Source organism: Microcaecilia unicolor, chromosome 6, assembly GCF_901765095.1.
Source record: "Microcaecilia unicolor chromosome 6, aMicUni1.1, whole genome shotgun sequence".
Lineage (NCBI taxonomy): Eukaryota > Metazoa > Chordata > Amphibia > Gymnophiona > Siphonopidae > Microcaecilia > Microcaecilia unicolor.
This window is the reverse complement of record NC_044036.1, coordinates 130,964,728-130,982,007: the sequence shown is the minus strand read 5'-3', so window position 1 is coordinate 130,982,007 and position 17,280 is coordinate 130,964,728. Positions and strand designations below refer to the sequence as shown.

General features: G+C 40.4%; 1 protein-coding gene across 1 annotated transcript in view; it reads right to left on the bottom strand.

Moving 5' to 3' along the window:
* Positions 1–17,280, bottom strand: part of GRM7 (glutamate metabotropic receptor 7) — a 387,933-nt gene that overhangs the window by 130,436 nt on the left and 240,217 nt on the right. Inside the window, exons 5-6 of the mRNA XM_030207271.1 lie at positions 15,259–15,399; positions 1,917–2,117 (exon numbers count right to left, since the gene is read on the bottom strand). Coding sequence (XP_030063131.1) covers positions 1,917–2,117; positions 15,259–15,399 — 342 coding nt within the window. The remainder of the gene's footprint in view (positions 1–1,916; positions 2,118–15,258; positions 15,400–17,280) is intronic.

Genomic DNA, 17,280 nt, shown 5'->3' with positions numbered 1-17,280 from the left:
GTGACTTCATGTTTCATACAGCATCCCCACAGTGACATCTGGACCTTTACAAAGAACCAAGTCACACAAAGGTAAATATGAGTTTCAACCCTTGTGAAGCAGAACCTATGCGAGAGTTCTCTGGGATTTACCAGACACTTCCAAAAACCAAGATTTGGTGCGGACAGTTCCTAGGTCTGGGACTTTACAACGGAGGTCAGGAACTCACCTCATATTTATTCATTGAATTACTTTTCACTTTCCCAACCTGCTCAAGGTGATGCAGCAAACACCAAGCACCTGAGATAGCTTTTCTCCTCTTTTGCACTTTTTTGGAAAAGACCTCAATGAATCAGGAATTAATGAGGAATTTCTATAACTGGGGCACTCCTGTTTAGACACCCCAAAGCCACGTGGTGAAAGCCTGTTCTAGAAAGGTATCTGGGCACCAGATTCTGATACCGAATATCAGTGAAAACTGGCATCACTGTGCCTTCCATTGAGCCACCAGCCATAGAGCTGGTATATCTGTGGCAGGGACATGCGTAACAGCATATTCTGTAAATTGCACCTGTAATTCCAACCATGTGAACAACCCCTTCAATTTATGACTTAAGGTGCTCACGTGTGCCTTGAGAGAAATGGCGCTTGGGTGTTTGGCTTACCACTTACACGCACAGGCGTATGTTTACCCAAGAAAGGGCTGAGATTCTGTGCATTGCCTTCATGGTGCAATTCCATACCTGGAGGCCTCCAAAGAGGTGCCCCAGGGTGTGCGGTGGAACTACTGTAGAAATACAGCATAAGCCAGCACTGGCGCGTCTAACGCTCAGCTGTGTGCACTTATGCCAGCAATACAGCTAATATGAGTGTGAGCATCAACTTACAGTATTCTGTAGGTTATATGAGTAAGTGGGAGCCCTCCTAAGTTACCCCATGATCCACTCATGTGCCACCCCACTTCCAAAGGTTTGCTATGCCAGATAGGCCAGAATTTACTACATTTTTGGTAATGTGGATACTATTTCTTTGTTCATTTTCTGGCTTTCTTTATTTCATGTTCTGGACATTTAAAATACAATAATTTAAAAAAAAAAACCCAAAGCTTACGGAACAGTTGTCTTGCCCAGTTTTGAGATGGAGCTTCTTTAACCCAAGGATGTAATTTCCTGGGACTTCTGGGTAGGAAAATATTTCATGGAAATAATAAAGGGCCTCATTTCAGAAAAAGAGAAAATAATTCTGTGGCTTTTTTTTTATTATTATTCCTTCCAGAAGCTTTCAGATATTAAATCCTTAAACAAAGAAACACAGCATGAAATCGTGCATGTCATCTTCACCCATCTTTGTATGTTCTATTTAAATCTGGCTCTTAATTTGTTAGTTTTCAGAACAGAATACTTTACAACATTCCTGATTTCCTGTAGCATCCTGAGCGACAGATAAGCTTTGTTAAAAAAAAACAAAACAGATTTTCACAGCTCTGGATAGGATTATTTTTCAATTTCTCACAATTTTCTAGAAGTAAGAGGATTTAAACAGGGAATGACAGAAGTAATCTCTCTTTGAAAGCTTCATACTCAAGTCTAAATTCTAAACTTCCAGGTAAAATAGAAAACCATTTGCTGTCTCCAAAGAGAACTCTTGGGATCACTGAATCATCTCTCCAGGCTTCAAGAAAAGAGAAAATTAAAGAGGAACTTCAAAACTGGATGGACTGTACAAGTCTTTATCTGCCGTCATCTACCATGTTAAAAGCTCAAGATATATGAGACTAAATTACAGGAAGGATGATAATTGTGACTTATAAGAAATGGAATAAAATAATGAGATGTGACTTTTCATAGTACTAACAGTTTCTGTTTAGATCTCCTTAATTTCCTAATAGATGGGAAAGGGTGTGGCTGCTTGTGCCAGTCTGACCCCTTGGTACTCACCGTTGAAGCTGACATTCCGGATGTATTTCAGCAATTTCTTGCCCCCTGCTTGCTCCATTGCTGGGCAGAGTCCAGCGTAGTCGGGGCACAGGTCCTTGTTCATGTTGTGTAGGGCGTGAGCCATGGCGTACACTGCGTCAATCACAAACTGGACTTTTCCCTCTTGCTCGTACTGGGAATCTTTGCCAATTCTTTCTTGTCCTGTAAATTCAAATCAACAAAAAAGAGAAAAAGGTGAGGATGTTCCAGAGAAACTGCTGTATGTCTGCTAATCTGATCACGTTCATTTGGTAAGCACAAAGCTGATCCAACAGAAAGCATTCGTTTTGCACATACCGTGACAGGAGTGAAACTCAGCCCTATGCCGGAACATTTTGGAGGACACCTCAATCTCTCAAATTCACTGCTAGTGCTGATGCCAATATCTTTTGTGCCTTCTGGATTTCATAAGATGTAATATACAAAGGCAGTATATCAAAAGGTGCTTGGAAATGATAACTATCCACACACCCGCGCCCTCCCTCATTCAACCATCCTTGACTCCAAGCCTCTACCTCACTTTTCTCCCACTCCCACCCCTGACAAGACAGATAAGATTAACAAAATGTTGCAGTTTTATTTGTGGGTAAGTAACATTCTTAGCCAATTTGTAAAAGTTTCACCTCTTCTTTTGAAAGGGGAAAGGAGATGGGATTTGATATACCACCTTTCTGGGGCAATGGGGGGGGGAGGGGTTAAATGACCTGCCCAGAGTCACAGGGATGGGTAAGGATGGGAACTACTAGGACTGCTTCTGGAGAAAGAGGGGGCAGCTGTCAGGACTGCTTCTGGAGGAGGGGAAGGGGAGCCATCAGGACTGTTTCTGGAGAAAGGGATGGGGAGCCATCAGGACTACTTCTGAAGGTGGAGAAGGGGAACTGCCAGGACTATGTCTGGAAGAAGGGAAGGGAATTTACAACTTTGAATAATTTTATGTCACCTGCAAGTTTGATCATCTCACTTGTTCCCATTTCCAGATCATTTATATGTTACCAAGTACCAGTACCAGTACAACTCAACCTCCTCTTTTAACCAGTTCCCAGTCCACAGAATCTAGATACAGTATATCAACTGGCCCACTGAACTACCAGTAATCCCTAGTAGTCTAGTGGGTACGGGTAGGAGTAGTCCCCCCCCCCCCCCCACACACACACACAGCTCTGGGTTCAAAAATGGCAGCGGTGACCCATAGCAGTAGTCTTGGAATACTACCACTAGGAGTCAACCTTTCATGCAATTGAGAGAAGTAAATTGGAGTTCATTGTTGAGGCCCAGATTGGACTCATTGGTCCTGAGAAAAAGGAAGCCCCCCTGCAAAGCTTCCTTGTACTGAGAACAACACCGATTTGTTTCTACAGTGAATTACAGATAAAGCAGTGTGGTTGCCATGTTAGTGTGCTTGAATTAATCTAATGTGCATACAACATTAGTCTTAAGCCTCACAGGCTATAAGCACAACACCGGCCCCCACTTCTCTCTCCAGTGTTTTTAATATACAGCCGGTGCCTTTGGCTAAATTAATTCAGCGCTTGAACATAGATTTCTCAATGTGTGCTGATGATATCCAACTTTGCATAACCACTGGGGAAACCAAGGCAAGAGGTACGGGGTAATTTAAACCCAAGCCTGGGGCAGGTCTCAATCTAGCTGAAATCAAACAAACTCAAGTTAAATTCTCAGAAATCTGAGCTCCTAGGGGTAGCAAAACTCCAGACATTACACCTCCTCCCCCCAGCCAGAATGTTGGAGAATGTACAAATTGGATCAATACAGGTCTGAGGCGAGATGCCAGATATCGGGGGTAGGGAGAAATTCGGTCTGTTATTGTCTTGAATAAAACATCCCTAGCATATGTTAAGCAAACGGGATCTAAAAATAACTGTTCCATCCTTGATTATTTCAAGAATTGACTAATGTGACACCTTATTTTTAGGTTTACTTACAAAAGAGAGCATAGATGACAGCTGACACAAAATAACACTGCTCAAATGTGAGCAGGTACAGAATTTAAAAATCACGTCTCCGGGGCACTAAAAAGGACCTAACTGCTGCTTGCTTGCCCACCTACACTTCTCACCCTACAGTTTTAGATCATCACACGATGTATGCTATGCCTGTTTGAAGGGTAGTTTGGTTTCATACACTGCCACAAAAGACTCTCAGTTACCCTTCTCCAAAAGAAATTAGTCTGTACACAACAAGAAAGGATTCTGTCAAATATGATTTCATAGTATTATATTGATTTACCAAAGAATTTTGAATATTGCATTTGTATTTGCATAAGCAGGTTTTATTCACTGCGCTCAACAATCTCTCATGCATTGCCTTGGAAGTATCCTCTATTTTAGGTCACTTTGATGAAATAAGCAGGTTACTAGTCTTTCAGACTTATTAAAAGTTCAGGTTCAGGTTATTTGATCATAGGTAAAAAAGAAACCACCGGGGGAGGAATAATAAGACCAGGAAGATAAATAGCCACACGACAAGTAAAATATTAGGATAGCAGAGGTAGGAGAAAGTACAATTTAAAGCAGAGAGAAGCAATTGGATGTGTAATACAGAGAGCTAACAATTAATGGCTAACCCCAGAGACATGATGAACGAAGCGGAAGCTGAGGAATACAGACCAGTTAGGTTTAATAAGATTTAAGCTGAGACTTGAACCTAGTCAATGAGCCTTCAAGCTTCAGGTAAAGAGGAAGGGCATTCCAAAGATTTGGGCCAGTCACACTGAAACAGGAGTTTCTAATAATATCCAATAAAACTTTATGAATTGGTGAGACTACCAAGAGGCCTTGGCCAGCAGATCGCAGGGATCCTGCAGGAGAAGAAGAGACTAGACAGGAAGGAGGTTAAACCCGAAGACTAAATCTGATGACAGAGAATATTGATTTTAAAAGGAATTCACTGGGAGCATGTGTTAGAAAACTAAGAGTGGAGTGACAGACAGTACAGAGTGGTCTGTAAGAATATCCAGTGGCCCTATCCAGATAGTAAAGAGGAGGCCTGTAAGGATATCCAGTAGCACTATCTAGCAGGCACTGCAGGATCTAGTTTAGTGAGGGTCAAAAATTTACATCAGGCGTGGATGCTGTTCAAAAACACCATCCTGGAAGCCCAGGCCAAATATATTCCACGTATTAAAAAAGGAGGACGGAAGACCAAACGACGGCCGACGTAGTTAAAAAGTGAGATGAAGGAAGCTATTAGAGCTAAAAGAAAATCCTTCAGAAAATGGAAGAAGGAACAGACTGAAAATAATAAGAAACAGCATAAGGAATGTCAAGTCAAATGCAAAGCACTGAAAAGGAATGCTAAGAGGGACTTAAAAAAAAAGATTGCGTTGGAGGCAAAAACACATAGTAAACATTTTTTTAGGTATATTAAAAGCAGGAAGCCGGCAAAAGAATCGGTTGGACCGCTAGATGACCGAGGAGTAAAAAGGGGCGATCAGGGAAGACAAAGCCGTAGCGGAGAGATTAAATGAATTCTTTGCTTTGGTCTTCACCGAGGAAGATTTGGGTGGGATGCCGGTGCCAGAAATGGTATTCGAAGCTGATGACTCGGAGAAACTTAATGAATTCTCTGTAAACCTGGAGGATGTAATGGGGCAGTTGTACAAACTGAAGAGTAGCAAATCTCCTGGACCAAATGGTATTCATCCCAGAGTACTGATAGAACTGAAAAATGAGCTTGCAGAGCTATTGTTAGAAATATGTAATTTATCCTTAATATCGAGCATGGTACCGGAAGATTGGAGGGTGGCCAATGTAACGCAGATTTTTTAAAAAGGTTCCAGAGGAGATCCGGGAAATTATAGACCGGTGAGTCTGACATCGGTGCCAGGCAAAATGGTAGAGACTATTATTAAGAACAAAATTACAGAGCATATTCAAAAGCATGGATTAATTAGACAAAGTCAACATGAATTTAGTGAAGGGAAATTGTGCCTCACCAATTTACTACATTTCTTTGAAGGGGTGAACAAACATGTGGATAAAGGTGAGCTGGTTGATATTGTGCATCTGGATTTTCAGAAGGCGTTTGACAAAGTACCTCATGAAAGACTCCAGAGGAAATTGGAGAGTCATGGGATAGGAGGTAGTGCTCTATTGTGGATTAAAAACTGGTTAAAAGATAGAAAACAGAGAGTAGGGTAAATGGTCAGTAGTCTCAATGGAGAAGGGTAGTTAACAGGGTTCCCCAGGGGTCTGTGCTGGGACCGCTGCTTTTTAACATATTTATAAATGACCTAGAGATGGGAGTAACTAGTGAGGTAATTAAATTTGCTGATGACACAAAGTTATTCAAAGTCGTTAAATCGTGGAAGGATTGTGAAAAATTACAAGAGGACCTTACGAGACTGGGAGACTGGGCGTCTAAATGGCAGATGACGTTTAATGTGAGCAAGTGCAAGGTGATGCATGTGGGAAAGAGGAACCCGAATTATAGCTACTTCATGCAAGGTTCCACATTAGGAGTCACAGACCAAGAAAGGGATCTAGGTGTCGTCGTTGATAATACGTTGAAACCTTCTGCTCAGTGTGCTGCTGCGCCTAAGAAAGCAAATAGAATGTTAGGTGTTATTAGGAAATGAATGGAAAACAAAAATGAGGATGTTATAATGCCTTTGTATTGCTCCATGGAGCGACCGCACCTCGAATATTGTGTTCAATTCTGGTCACCGCATCTCAAAAAAGATATAGTGGAATCAGAAAAGGTGCAAAGAAGGGCGACAAAAATGATAAAGGGAATGGGACGACTTCCCTATGAGGAAAGGCTAAAGCAGCTAGGGCTCTTCAGCTTGGAGAAAAGGCAGCTGAGGGGAGAAATGATAGAGGTCTATAAAATAATGAGTGGAGTTGAACGGGTAGATGTGAAGCGTCTGTTTACGTTTTCCAAAAACACTAGGACTAGGGGGCACGCGATGAAGCTACAATGTAGTAAATTTAAAACTAATCGGAGAAAATGTTTCTTCACTCAACGTGTAATTAAACTTTGGAATTCATTGCCAGAGAATGTGGTAAAGGCGGTTAGCTTAGCGGAGTTTAAAAAAGGTTTGGACTGCTTCCTAAAGGAAAAGTCCATAGACCGTTATTAAATGGACTTGGGGAAAATCCACTATTTCTGGGATAAGCAGTATAAGCCAAACAGAGAGGGTAATCAGCATACATAAGTACACAAACAAACAAAGCAACACTGGGCCTTCAAGACTGAGACAACAGGAGTATTTTATTGGTAAATGACCCGACACGTTTTTTATTGGTAAATGATCCGAAACACGGCTCATGTCGGGTCATTTACCAATAAAATACTCCTGTTGTCTCAGTCTTGAAGGCCCAGTGTTGCTTTGTTTGTTTCTGGGATAAGTAGTATAAAATGTTTTGTACTTTTTGGGGATCTTGCCAGGTATTTGTGACCTGGATTGGCCACTGTTGGAAACAGAATGCTGGGCTTGATGGACCTTTGGTCTTTCCCATTATGGCAATACTTATGTACTTATGTATCCGGATATTATAGGCAAGGTCTGTAAGGTTATTCAGAAGTACTATCCAGACAGTATTCGATTCTGCTCTTACCTATGATTCTCAAGACTCAAATTAAAAGTTTGTGGAAACGTACTTTTTATCACCTGAGACAACTGCGTTTACTGTGTTCCTGCTTTTTAGAATCACACTTCGCTTTATTAATCTGGATGTTGGTGTTGTCCCATCTGGACTATTGCAATTCTTTGTATATTGGATTGAATGCTAAACTATTGCATAAACTGCAGTCAGTTCAAAATACGGCAGTACGTTTAGTTTTCCATCTGAAGAAATTTGATAGAGTGTCTCCTTACCTCCAAAAGTTTGATTGGCTTCCTGTTAAGGCACGAATTGTCTTCAAGGTTGTTTGTATAATGTTTCAAATCTTATATAGTAACACTTCTAATCTGCTAATTCAACTGTTCCCTGAACTGGGTTTTCCTCATCAAGATTATGCGATCAGTTCTTATTGAAATCTCCATCATTCAAGGGTATTCAAATTAAGAGTCAGTTTAAAGAATTGTTTTCTTATTGGGCAAGTTCCATTTGGAACACTTTCCCTTTGCAAATTTGCTCTGAGATGAATTATATGCACTTGCATAAAAAACTTGAGGGGCCCTTTTTCTTAGCTGCGTAGAGGCCAACACGTGCCCAACGTGTGCCAATTTGAAATTACCACCTGGCTACCACGCGTCCCGCATTGTACAAACACTGACGGTTACCACCCAGTTAACGTGTGAGACTTTACCACTAAGTCAATGGGAGGCAGTAAAGTCTCAGGCCAAAAATGGATGTGCACCAATTTTTATTTTGCTGCACGTCCATTTTCAGCCATAAAAAAGAGGCCTTTTTTGCAAGTGAAAAATGGACCTGCGCGCGTCCAATACTCACGTGTACACCAGCGCAGGCCACTTTTCGGTGCACCTTAGTAAAAGGACCCTATAGACAATCTTGGTTGGTAAATTTTAATTGTATGTTAATATGATTTAGTTCTCTGTAATTCCTCAGATTGTCTGAGCTGCTCTTTGGTTAATCGCCTTGAACTCTGGGATTAGTGTGGTCTACAAACTGAAGATTAGATTAGATAGTACCTCTGAATATCTGGCCAGCAGCACATCCAGATATTAGCTGCTTCTTTGCAGATAAGTGCTTTTCCAGGTTGACCCCTGTATTTTTAATATTGGATTGTGGTAATTCACTTAAATCCTGGTCCACGAATGAAGCAAGACACAAAAATAAATTGTCCAGAATAGGAATGCAGTATGCGTTTCCTCAACATGCAGCTGATAGGAGAGCTCTGGATATTTAAAGTGCTACAGTGTTGATTCCTACATAGCCTTCCAGAACAACAATGTCTAGGTAAACAAGTCAATTCATTCTCTGCTCCAGTGTGTTCTCTTTAAAACCATTGATTGCAGCTCAATGTGTTTATGAAGACAATATCTTATTTACAGAAACGTCTTATTAAAGTCTGATCCTGCGGCAAGGCTTTAGGAGGACGAGCTTTGACTGCTTTGTGTAGTGTCCAATGATACCAGCAAATCTATAAACTCAGAGCTCAGAGAAAATCCCTTCTGTTTCTTCAGAAACAACATTTATTTTACTTATTTATTTCTAGTTTTGATTTGATTTGTCACTTTATCTAAAATAAAATGTTTTTTTTCTTCTTTTAGCAAACTTTTCCAATATCATCACTTCAAAACATCCATGATATAGAAAATCAGAAATATAATAAAAATAGGAAGAAATATACAAGGAAATTTATGAACTTTCCATCCACTAAATCAGGGGCAAAAAGAGATCCAAGTACAAGAAAAACACTTAAAAAAAAAACAAAAATAAAAAATGCGAGTTCATCACAATGTCACATAAGAACATAAATATTGCCATACCGGGACAGACCAAAGGTCCATCAAGCCCAGTGTATTGTTTCCAACAGTGGCCAATCCAGGTCATAAGCACCTGGCAAGATCCAAAACAGTAAAACAGACTTTATGTTGTTCATCCTAGAAATCCTCACCAATCTATTACATTTCTTTGAAGGGGTGAACAAACATATGGATAAAGGTGAGCCGGTTGATATTGTACATCTGGATTTTCAAAAGGTATCTGACAAAGTACCTCAAGAAAGACTCCAGAGGAAATTGGAGAGTCATGGGATAGGAGGTAGTGTCCTATTGTGGATTAAAAACTGGTTAAAAGATAGAAATCAGAGAGTAGGGTTAAATGGTCAGTATTCTCAATGGAGAAGGGTAGTTAGTGGGTTCCCCAGGGGTCTATCCTAGGACCACTGCTTTTTAACATATTTATAAATGATTTAGATATGGGAGTAACTAGCGAGGTAATTAAATTTGCTGATGACACAAAGTTATACAAAGTTGTTAAATCATGAGAGGATTGTGAAAAAGTACAAGAGGACCTTACGAGATTGGGAAACTGGGCATCCAAATGGCAGATGATGTTTAATGTGAGCAAGTACAAAGTGATGCATGTGGAAAAGAGGAACCCAAACTATGGCCACGTGATGCAAGTTTCCATATTAGGAGTCACTGACCAGAAAAGGGATCTAGGCTTTTTGGCCTGTCGAAAGAAATTTCCACTTGTCCCAAAATATAGGGTTGATTTTCCAACAAAATTGTCTCTCTATAAACTTTAAATAAAACTACAAAACTAGATAATACAGTGTCACAATAAATACATACATAAATAAATATTTCAAATCAAAGCCACAGGGACTTGAATCTATCAAGGGACTTTAATCCTCTTCCCATATCCATGTTTTCATGAGGCATATAATTTCCAAGAAATATTCTACAACTAAAATTGCTGATTAAATGAGATTTCTTTCCTAATGAACGAACATTAATGAGGCTTAAATGGCAAACATTCACCTGAGGGTAAGAACAGGGGCATCTAATAAAAGATAAAAGATTATCCCTTCCTAAATTCCCCCTCTCAACAAAAATAGGTATCTCAAAAGGCTCCTGACACAGCCCAGTAAAACTGCACATATCTGGCACCCAAAACCCTTCAGCGCAAACCAATTTATGCCCCATTGAGTATCAGGGAGCAAGAAAAAAACATCAATATTCCTTAAATATCTCAAACACTAAATATATACAGTTAGCCACATGTAACCAAATACCAGCTTTACTAAAATCATTTGAGCAGGCAAGTACTGCCCCTTTGGTACATCCCTTTGGCCTGAGGCCTGAAGTACAGTACCTCAGTTGGTCAGTGTCTAGGGCTGGGCTGCTGGTGTCAGTCTGTCAACCAAACCAGGATCACCGCAGCTTTTCCAGAAGTGTGACTTAGAAAAGGTTCACCAAGAACTAAAGTGCACAGTAGGAAAGACAGCTGCTCACCTTTTGCAATTTAGTGCATATGAATTTGGATTTAGCTCACAGCTGTTCAGTAGTAGCTCAAGGCAAGTTACATTCAGGTACAGCATTTACACCAAGTTTTACTTGGCATAACTGCCCGTGACTAAATGTAGTCATGCGGATGGGTTCTCATGTATTCTACAAACCATATGGAAATTTAGGCGTATTCTATAAAGTATGCCTACATTTAGGTGCACTTTATAGAATACACCTAGGCATATTTTTTCGGTGACGATTTTTGTGGCATGATATATAGAATCTAGTCCAAAGGGGCTCGCTTTAAATTCCATGTATTTAACATATTAATACACGTTAGTAAATTTAGGGGCCCTTTTCCTACAGCTTAGCGTGTGCTAATGGACATTAACATGTGCTAAGTGTCATGTGACCGATAGGTGTAAAATAGGATGTGTAGCATTTAGCATGTGCTAATGTCTATTAGCATAAACAAAGCTTTATTAAAAGGTCCCTTGTGAGTTTGTGAGCCCTCTGGGGGCAGGGAAATAAAACTGCATCAGAAGGTAACTCACCCTGGGCTACTAGTGAAAAGGCATGAGCTGAATCCAAATAAACTGGTATTACATAGTAACATAGTAACATAGTAGCATAGTAGATGACAGCAGAAAAAGACCTGCACGGTCCATCTAGTCTGCCCACGATAAACTCATATGTGTATACCTTACCTTGATTTGTACCTGTCTTTTTCAGGGCACAGATCGTATAAGTCTGTCCAGCAGTATTTCCCGCCTCCCAACCACCAGTCCCGCCTCCCATCACCGGCTCTGGCACAGACCCCGTATAGGTCTGCCCTCCCCTATCCTAGCCTCTCAACCACCAACCCCTCTTCCCCCCGCCACCCAATTTCAGCTAAGCTTCTGTGGATCCATTCCTTCTGCACAGGATTCCTTTATGCCTAAGGAAAAGGACAGTTTGGTGGTGCCTAGCAGTGTCTGTTAGGGTTTCTTCTAACAAAAATATATAGATACTGTGATATTGAATGCCAAAACGTGATTAAGTTTTTTTTTTCAGCTATCTAGTATGTAAACATTTATTTAAAATTCCTGCACAACCACAAAACTGGTTAAACAAGCATTCACCGCGGCTTACAATAAACATAGCATTTGAAACTCAAAACAAACAATCCCAAATAAACAGAAAAGACCAACACATAGTTTAAAAATACTAAATGCAGTCATGTAAAAGCTATGAGGAGAGGCTTGCGAACCTAAACATGTATACTCTGGAGGAAAGGAGAAACAGGGGTGATGTGATACAGACGTTCAAATATTTGAAAGGTATTAATCCGCAAACGAACCTTTTCCGGAGATGCGAAGACGGTAGAACGAGAGGACATGAAATGAGATTGAAGGGAGGCAGAATCAAGAAAAATGTTGGGAAGTATTTTTTCATGGAGAGAGTGGTGGATGCTTGGAATGCCCTCCTGCGGGAGGTGGTGGAGATGAAAACGGTAACGGAATTCAAACATGCGAGGGATAAACATAAAGGAATCCTGTTCAGAAGGAATGGATCCTCAGGAGCTTAGCTGAGATTGGGTGGCATAGCTGGTGGTGGGAGGCGGGGCTGGTTGTTGGGAGGCGGGGATAGTGCTGAGCAGACTTATACAGTCTGTGCCAGAGCCGGTGGTGGGAGGTGGGACTGTTGGTTGGGAGGTGGGGATAGTGCTGAGCAGACTTATACGGTCTGTGCCAGAGCTGGTGGTGGGAGGCGGGGCTGGTGGTTGGGAGGCAGGTCTTTTTCTGACGTCATCTACTATGTTACATTCAGGTACAGTAGTTATTTCCCTATCTTTAGAAGGCTTACAATCTAAGCTTATACCTGAGGGAATAGAGAGTTAATTGGTTAGTTCAAGACCACAAGGAGTATCAGTGGGATTTGAACCCTAGCTTCCCTGGTTCTTAGTCTGCTGCTCTAACCATTAGGCTGCTCCTCTGTGCTGTAAATCCTACTTCAGTAATATCTCTAGTCCTACTAAGTAGCAGAGACAGAAGCTGGGATTGTAACCCAGCAGAGAGCACAGCCTCATTGGGTCATAAACCTTCTCCATCTCCAGCACTGGAATTGCCAAGCAGAAAGATTGCAATCTGTAAAACAGTGGTTAATTAGCCTGGATTGCTTTTATGCTTTTTTTAAAGAATAAAAAGGGCAGAACAATTGAACAGTAATTATGAGTAGGACTAATCATTTTATACAGTAAGAAAGAGGTTTTTAACAAATCAATGCATCTTAAGAAGGGGGATTAACAGAAAGCGTTCTCCCTTGGAGGTCTCTTAGAAACTTTCTATACCTTTTGGCAAAATTCCATCCCCACCTCAAATCCTGCCTTCGCTTCCAGTATTATTTCTGCAAGTAAATTCTGATGCTTGGCGGAAGTAAACTAGAAAGATCTACTTTGGGGAAACTCTTAATGACATTCTGCACAGAGGTTGTTTTGGGTTTTCTTTTTAAATACAATTCTCAACATTAACAGGAACAAACTCTAAGAAGATACCAAAGGTCAATCAGGAAAGGAAAGTAGAAAGTGGAAAGTAATGTTTCATAATAGTTGGTCTACATTTGAGGTAAATCAAACCAGTCCCAGGAGATCTTAAATGTTACTCCTCCAAAACAGTAAGCTTGGTTTAATAATAAGGCCTGCAGACAGCAGGGAGAAAGGGGAAACGGAAAGGGACTTGATGTACTGCCTTCTGTGGTTCTTGCAACTACGTTCAAAACAGTTTATATAGTACATATTTGTACCTGGGGCAATGGAGGGTTAAGTGACTTGGCCAGACACACAAGGAGTTACAATGAGACTTGAACCCAGTTCCCCAGGATCAAAGTCCACTGCACTAACCACTAGGCTACTCCACCACTAGCAACATTCCACCTAGAATTTCAAATAGGAAGGAGGAAATGGGACTTGATATACTGCCTTTCTGTGGTTTTGCAACTACATTCAAAGTGGTTTACATGGCATATACGGGTATTTATTTGTACCTGGGGCAGTAGAGGGTTAAGTGACTTGCCCTGAGTCACAGGGAGCTGCAGTGGGAATCAACCCAGTTCCCCAGGATCAAAGTCCACTGCACTAACCACTAGGCTTACCCCTTTGCAGAGATGGGGGGGGGGGGCAGACCACAGAGTCTGTACATGGAAGGTGATCATCTTTGGGCAGAAAATCTGTGTCTTACATCAAATGGACATAAATTAAACAGTGGTGAAGGTGGGAAAGAGTAAGAAGAGAATATGGAAAAGCAAAGAAGAGAAAAGGGAACTAAATAGAAAAGTGAAGAAAGGCTGGAAGTGAAGAAAGGGAGGAAACAGGGGATAAGATAAGGCAAAGGCAGAAGAGAACTGCAGTCCTGACTGACATTTCTTTTAATATGAGTAGCTTGAAATGCCGAGTTAGACTCTCTAGGACGAACCACTATAGACATCACAGTATGGTGTGATGTCAGCAAACCACTATAATATTTGGAAAATATCTTTAGCTAAACTGACATTCTGTGAATCCGTAGGGATGAAATGCAGTTTCTGAAAACTCTATTTGTTCAAAATGAAAGATCAGGTTGTATGGATGGAAATCAAAACCGATACTGGACTGGGTTCAAACTGGACCAGCAGGTGGCTAGTGTCGTTAGGAGCTATTGATCTCCAATTTAGATTATTGCAGCCTTTTACATCTCAGGTTACATAAGAAGGCACTGAGGAAACTTCAGATTATTCAAAATTCAGCTGATTGATTGTTGACCCCAGATATAAGGCTATATGAGACTCTTCTGGGATTCATCAGATCCTTAAAAAGCTGTTTATTTTAATTGGTGTTATTATGATTGGTATTATTTTAAGGATTATATTAGTGTTTTAAATGTTGATATGGAATTGATTGGAACTGGAGCTATTGCTGATGTAGTATTAGCTTCATATTACTGTTAGTTTTTATTGTAACGATCTAATGTTTTCCTTGATAGTACAGTAATTTTATGTTATATTGTACTGATAGATTTATTGTTACTGTGTAACCTTTTTTTTAAATCCAGCTATGCCATTTGCCTTGACCACATCTTCCAGCAACAAATTCCAAAGTTCAGTTATCTGTTGAGAGGATAAAACACTTTCTCAGTACCCACCTATTAGTTTCACTCTGTTCCCTTGTCTTAATACTGTTTGAAAGAGTAAAACATTTTCATATTTATCTTTTCCACTCTACTTCTGATTTTGTAAACCTCTATCATATCTCTCAGCTCTCTCTTCTCCGCATGAAGAGTGCAGCAACCTTATCTGAGGATCTCTGAGGCAGATGTAAGGACCCAAATCTTTCCACTAATAGCTCCCAGCTCTGCTTTCTGTCACTGTTAAAATTCTGGGACAGCCCACTGTAGCAGGGCAGGTTACCTGTGCATTTCCGGTCTGTCTCTTCCTTTTTTGAACCTGTGATTGTTAACTTGCAGTTGAAGTTTTCTTCCCAATATTCAGCAAACCACACATTCCTCCGGTTGTTCTCCAGCGTGCGAGATGTAAAATAAGCATCAAAACCTGAAAAAGATAAAAGACCACTCAATCACAGCAGGAGAAAAATGGTTGCAGCATCCTCTGTGTCTAAATAAAGCAAAACACTCATATTATAATGGTCTTCAGAATATCAAATGCTTCAAACTTTATGACACTGTGAGACACCTATATAATAAAACTCTGCAAAACCACTCTTAGGGTACATGATATGAGTTGGAGTGAATAATAGAATGGAACATTGCATGATAGAAAAGATTCATGGATTATTTCCTTTACCGTAAAGAGACTAAACGTAATAAGAAAGAAACCTTTATTTAGAAGCACATAAAAGAGTTCCGATACAGCAGATTAATCTTAGGAAAAGCGATGAAAGACTCCTCGGGACAGGTAATAAGGGCATATACACATTTTTGTGCTTTAAAAGTCAACTGAGAATCCCCTCTTCACTCACCTATTGAAATCAAACATCTTGTAACTTAAATCTGAAACTTAAAACAGTAAGTCATCTCCCCATGCAATCAGTCAACGTCTTTCATGCACTATTGTCTTCATCATACATCTTTACTTAGCACAAGTTTGTCCATGCACAGGGCGGCTGCTACCCTTACCGATTACACATAACATGAGAAAATACACTCCACTTGTTTTATGTATGGTGCTGAAAATTCTGCATACAAATGTGGGCACCCAGAATTTAACTGAACAATCAGCTAATCAGCACCATTAACTGGGCACTAATTGGTAGTAATTTAAAATTATGCACATTTTTGTAGTCGGTATTCTATAAAGACGCATTTGTAAATTTTATGCATGGATTCAAAATGGGGGTATGGGTGGGTAGGGGGGTGCAGTGTTAAGACAGATCCATGCCTAATTTAGGTGCAAAGTGACTGTGTTAGTACCTCACAGACGCCACTTGGATTTTTGGACAATTTGGAAGATAAGTGACTGTTTACATCTTTTTGAGTGTGGTTTTGTTGTGGCAGAACTATTCCAGTTTTTATTATGAATTAATAGGATACTGTTTTCTTTTTGGAGCATCAGTTTTTGTCTCCAAGGTGGAGTTTTTACTATGAACAATGGAGGGCCAAATGGATTTTGTGGAAAATATTGCTGATATTCAATGCCAGGTCATTTCCAGTGATCAACATTGGATATTCAGTTTATTTTTAGCTGGTTTAAAGTTACCTGGCTATATCGATATTTGAAGATAGCATGTTAACTTTAAATCGGCTAAACATATACCAGCTATTTACGTGGCCCAATGTGGCCGCTTACAAGAGCTGGATATAAATTGAATATTCGGAGATAACCAGTTATATAATGAGCTAGAGACAGTTATATCCTAGGTGCTAACCTGTAATATTCAGCGCAGGATAACCGGATATCCCCCGCTGAATATCGCCAGATAGCCTGTTAAGAGCCATTTAACCGGCCAGGTGTCATTCCTGGCTGGTTAAATGGTTTTGATTATCAGATGGCAGATGTTCTTTACTTGTAAATGATCTCATTAGTAACGCACAAACACAATGCAGTTTACACCTGTGCATCCATAAAATGATTTGCAAATATGTGGAAAGCTAGAAGAGATTGGTTGCATTAGAGTCTGCTGGAATGCAAATTGGTAATAGAAGTGGATGGCTGATATGCTGACACACTATCAGAAAATGCTTAGAAAGGTAATACATAAGAACATAAGAATAGCCACACTGGGTCAGAGACCAATGGTCCATCTCGCCCAGTATCCTGCTTTCAACAATGGCAAAGCCAGGACACAAGTACCTGGCAGAAACCCAAATGGTGGCAGCATTCCATGTAGAACCCCAAAGAACTGCAAGATTATGGAATCCTAAAGAGTGACAAGATTCCATGAAAGTTCTGTGCTCAGCACCAAGTGAAAATGCT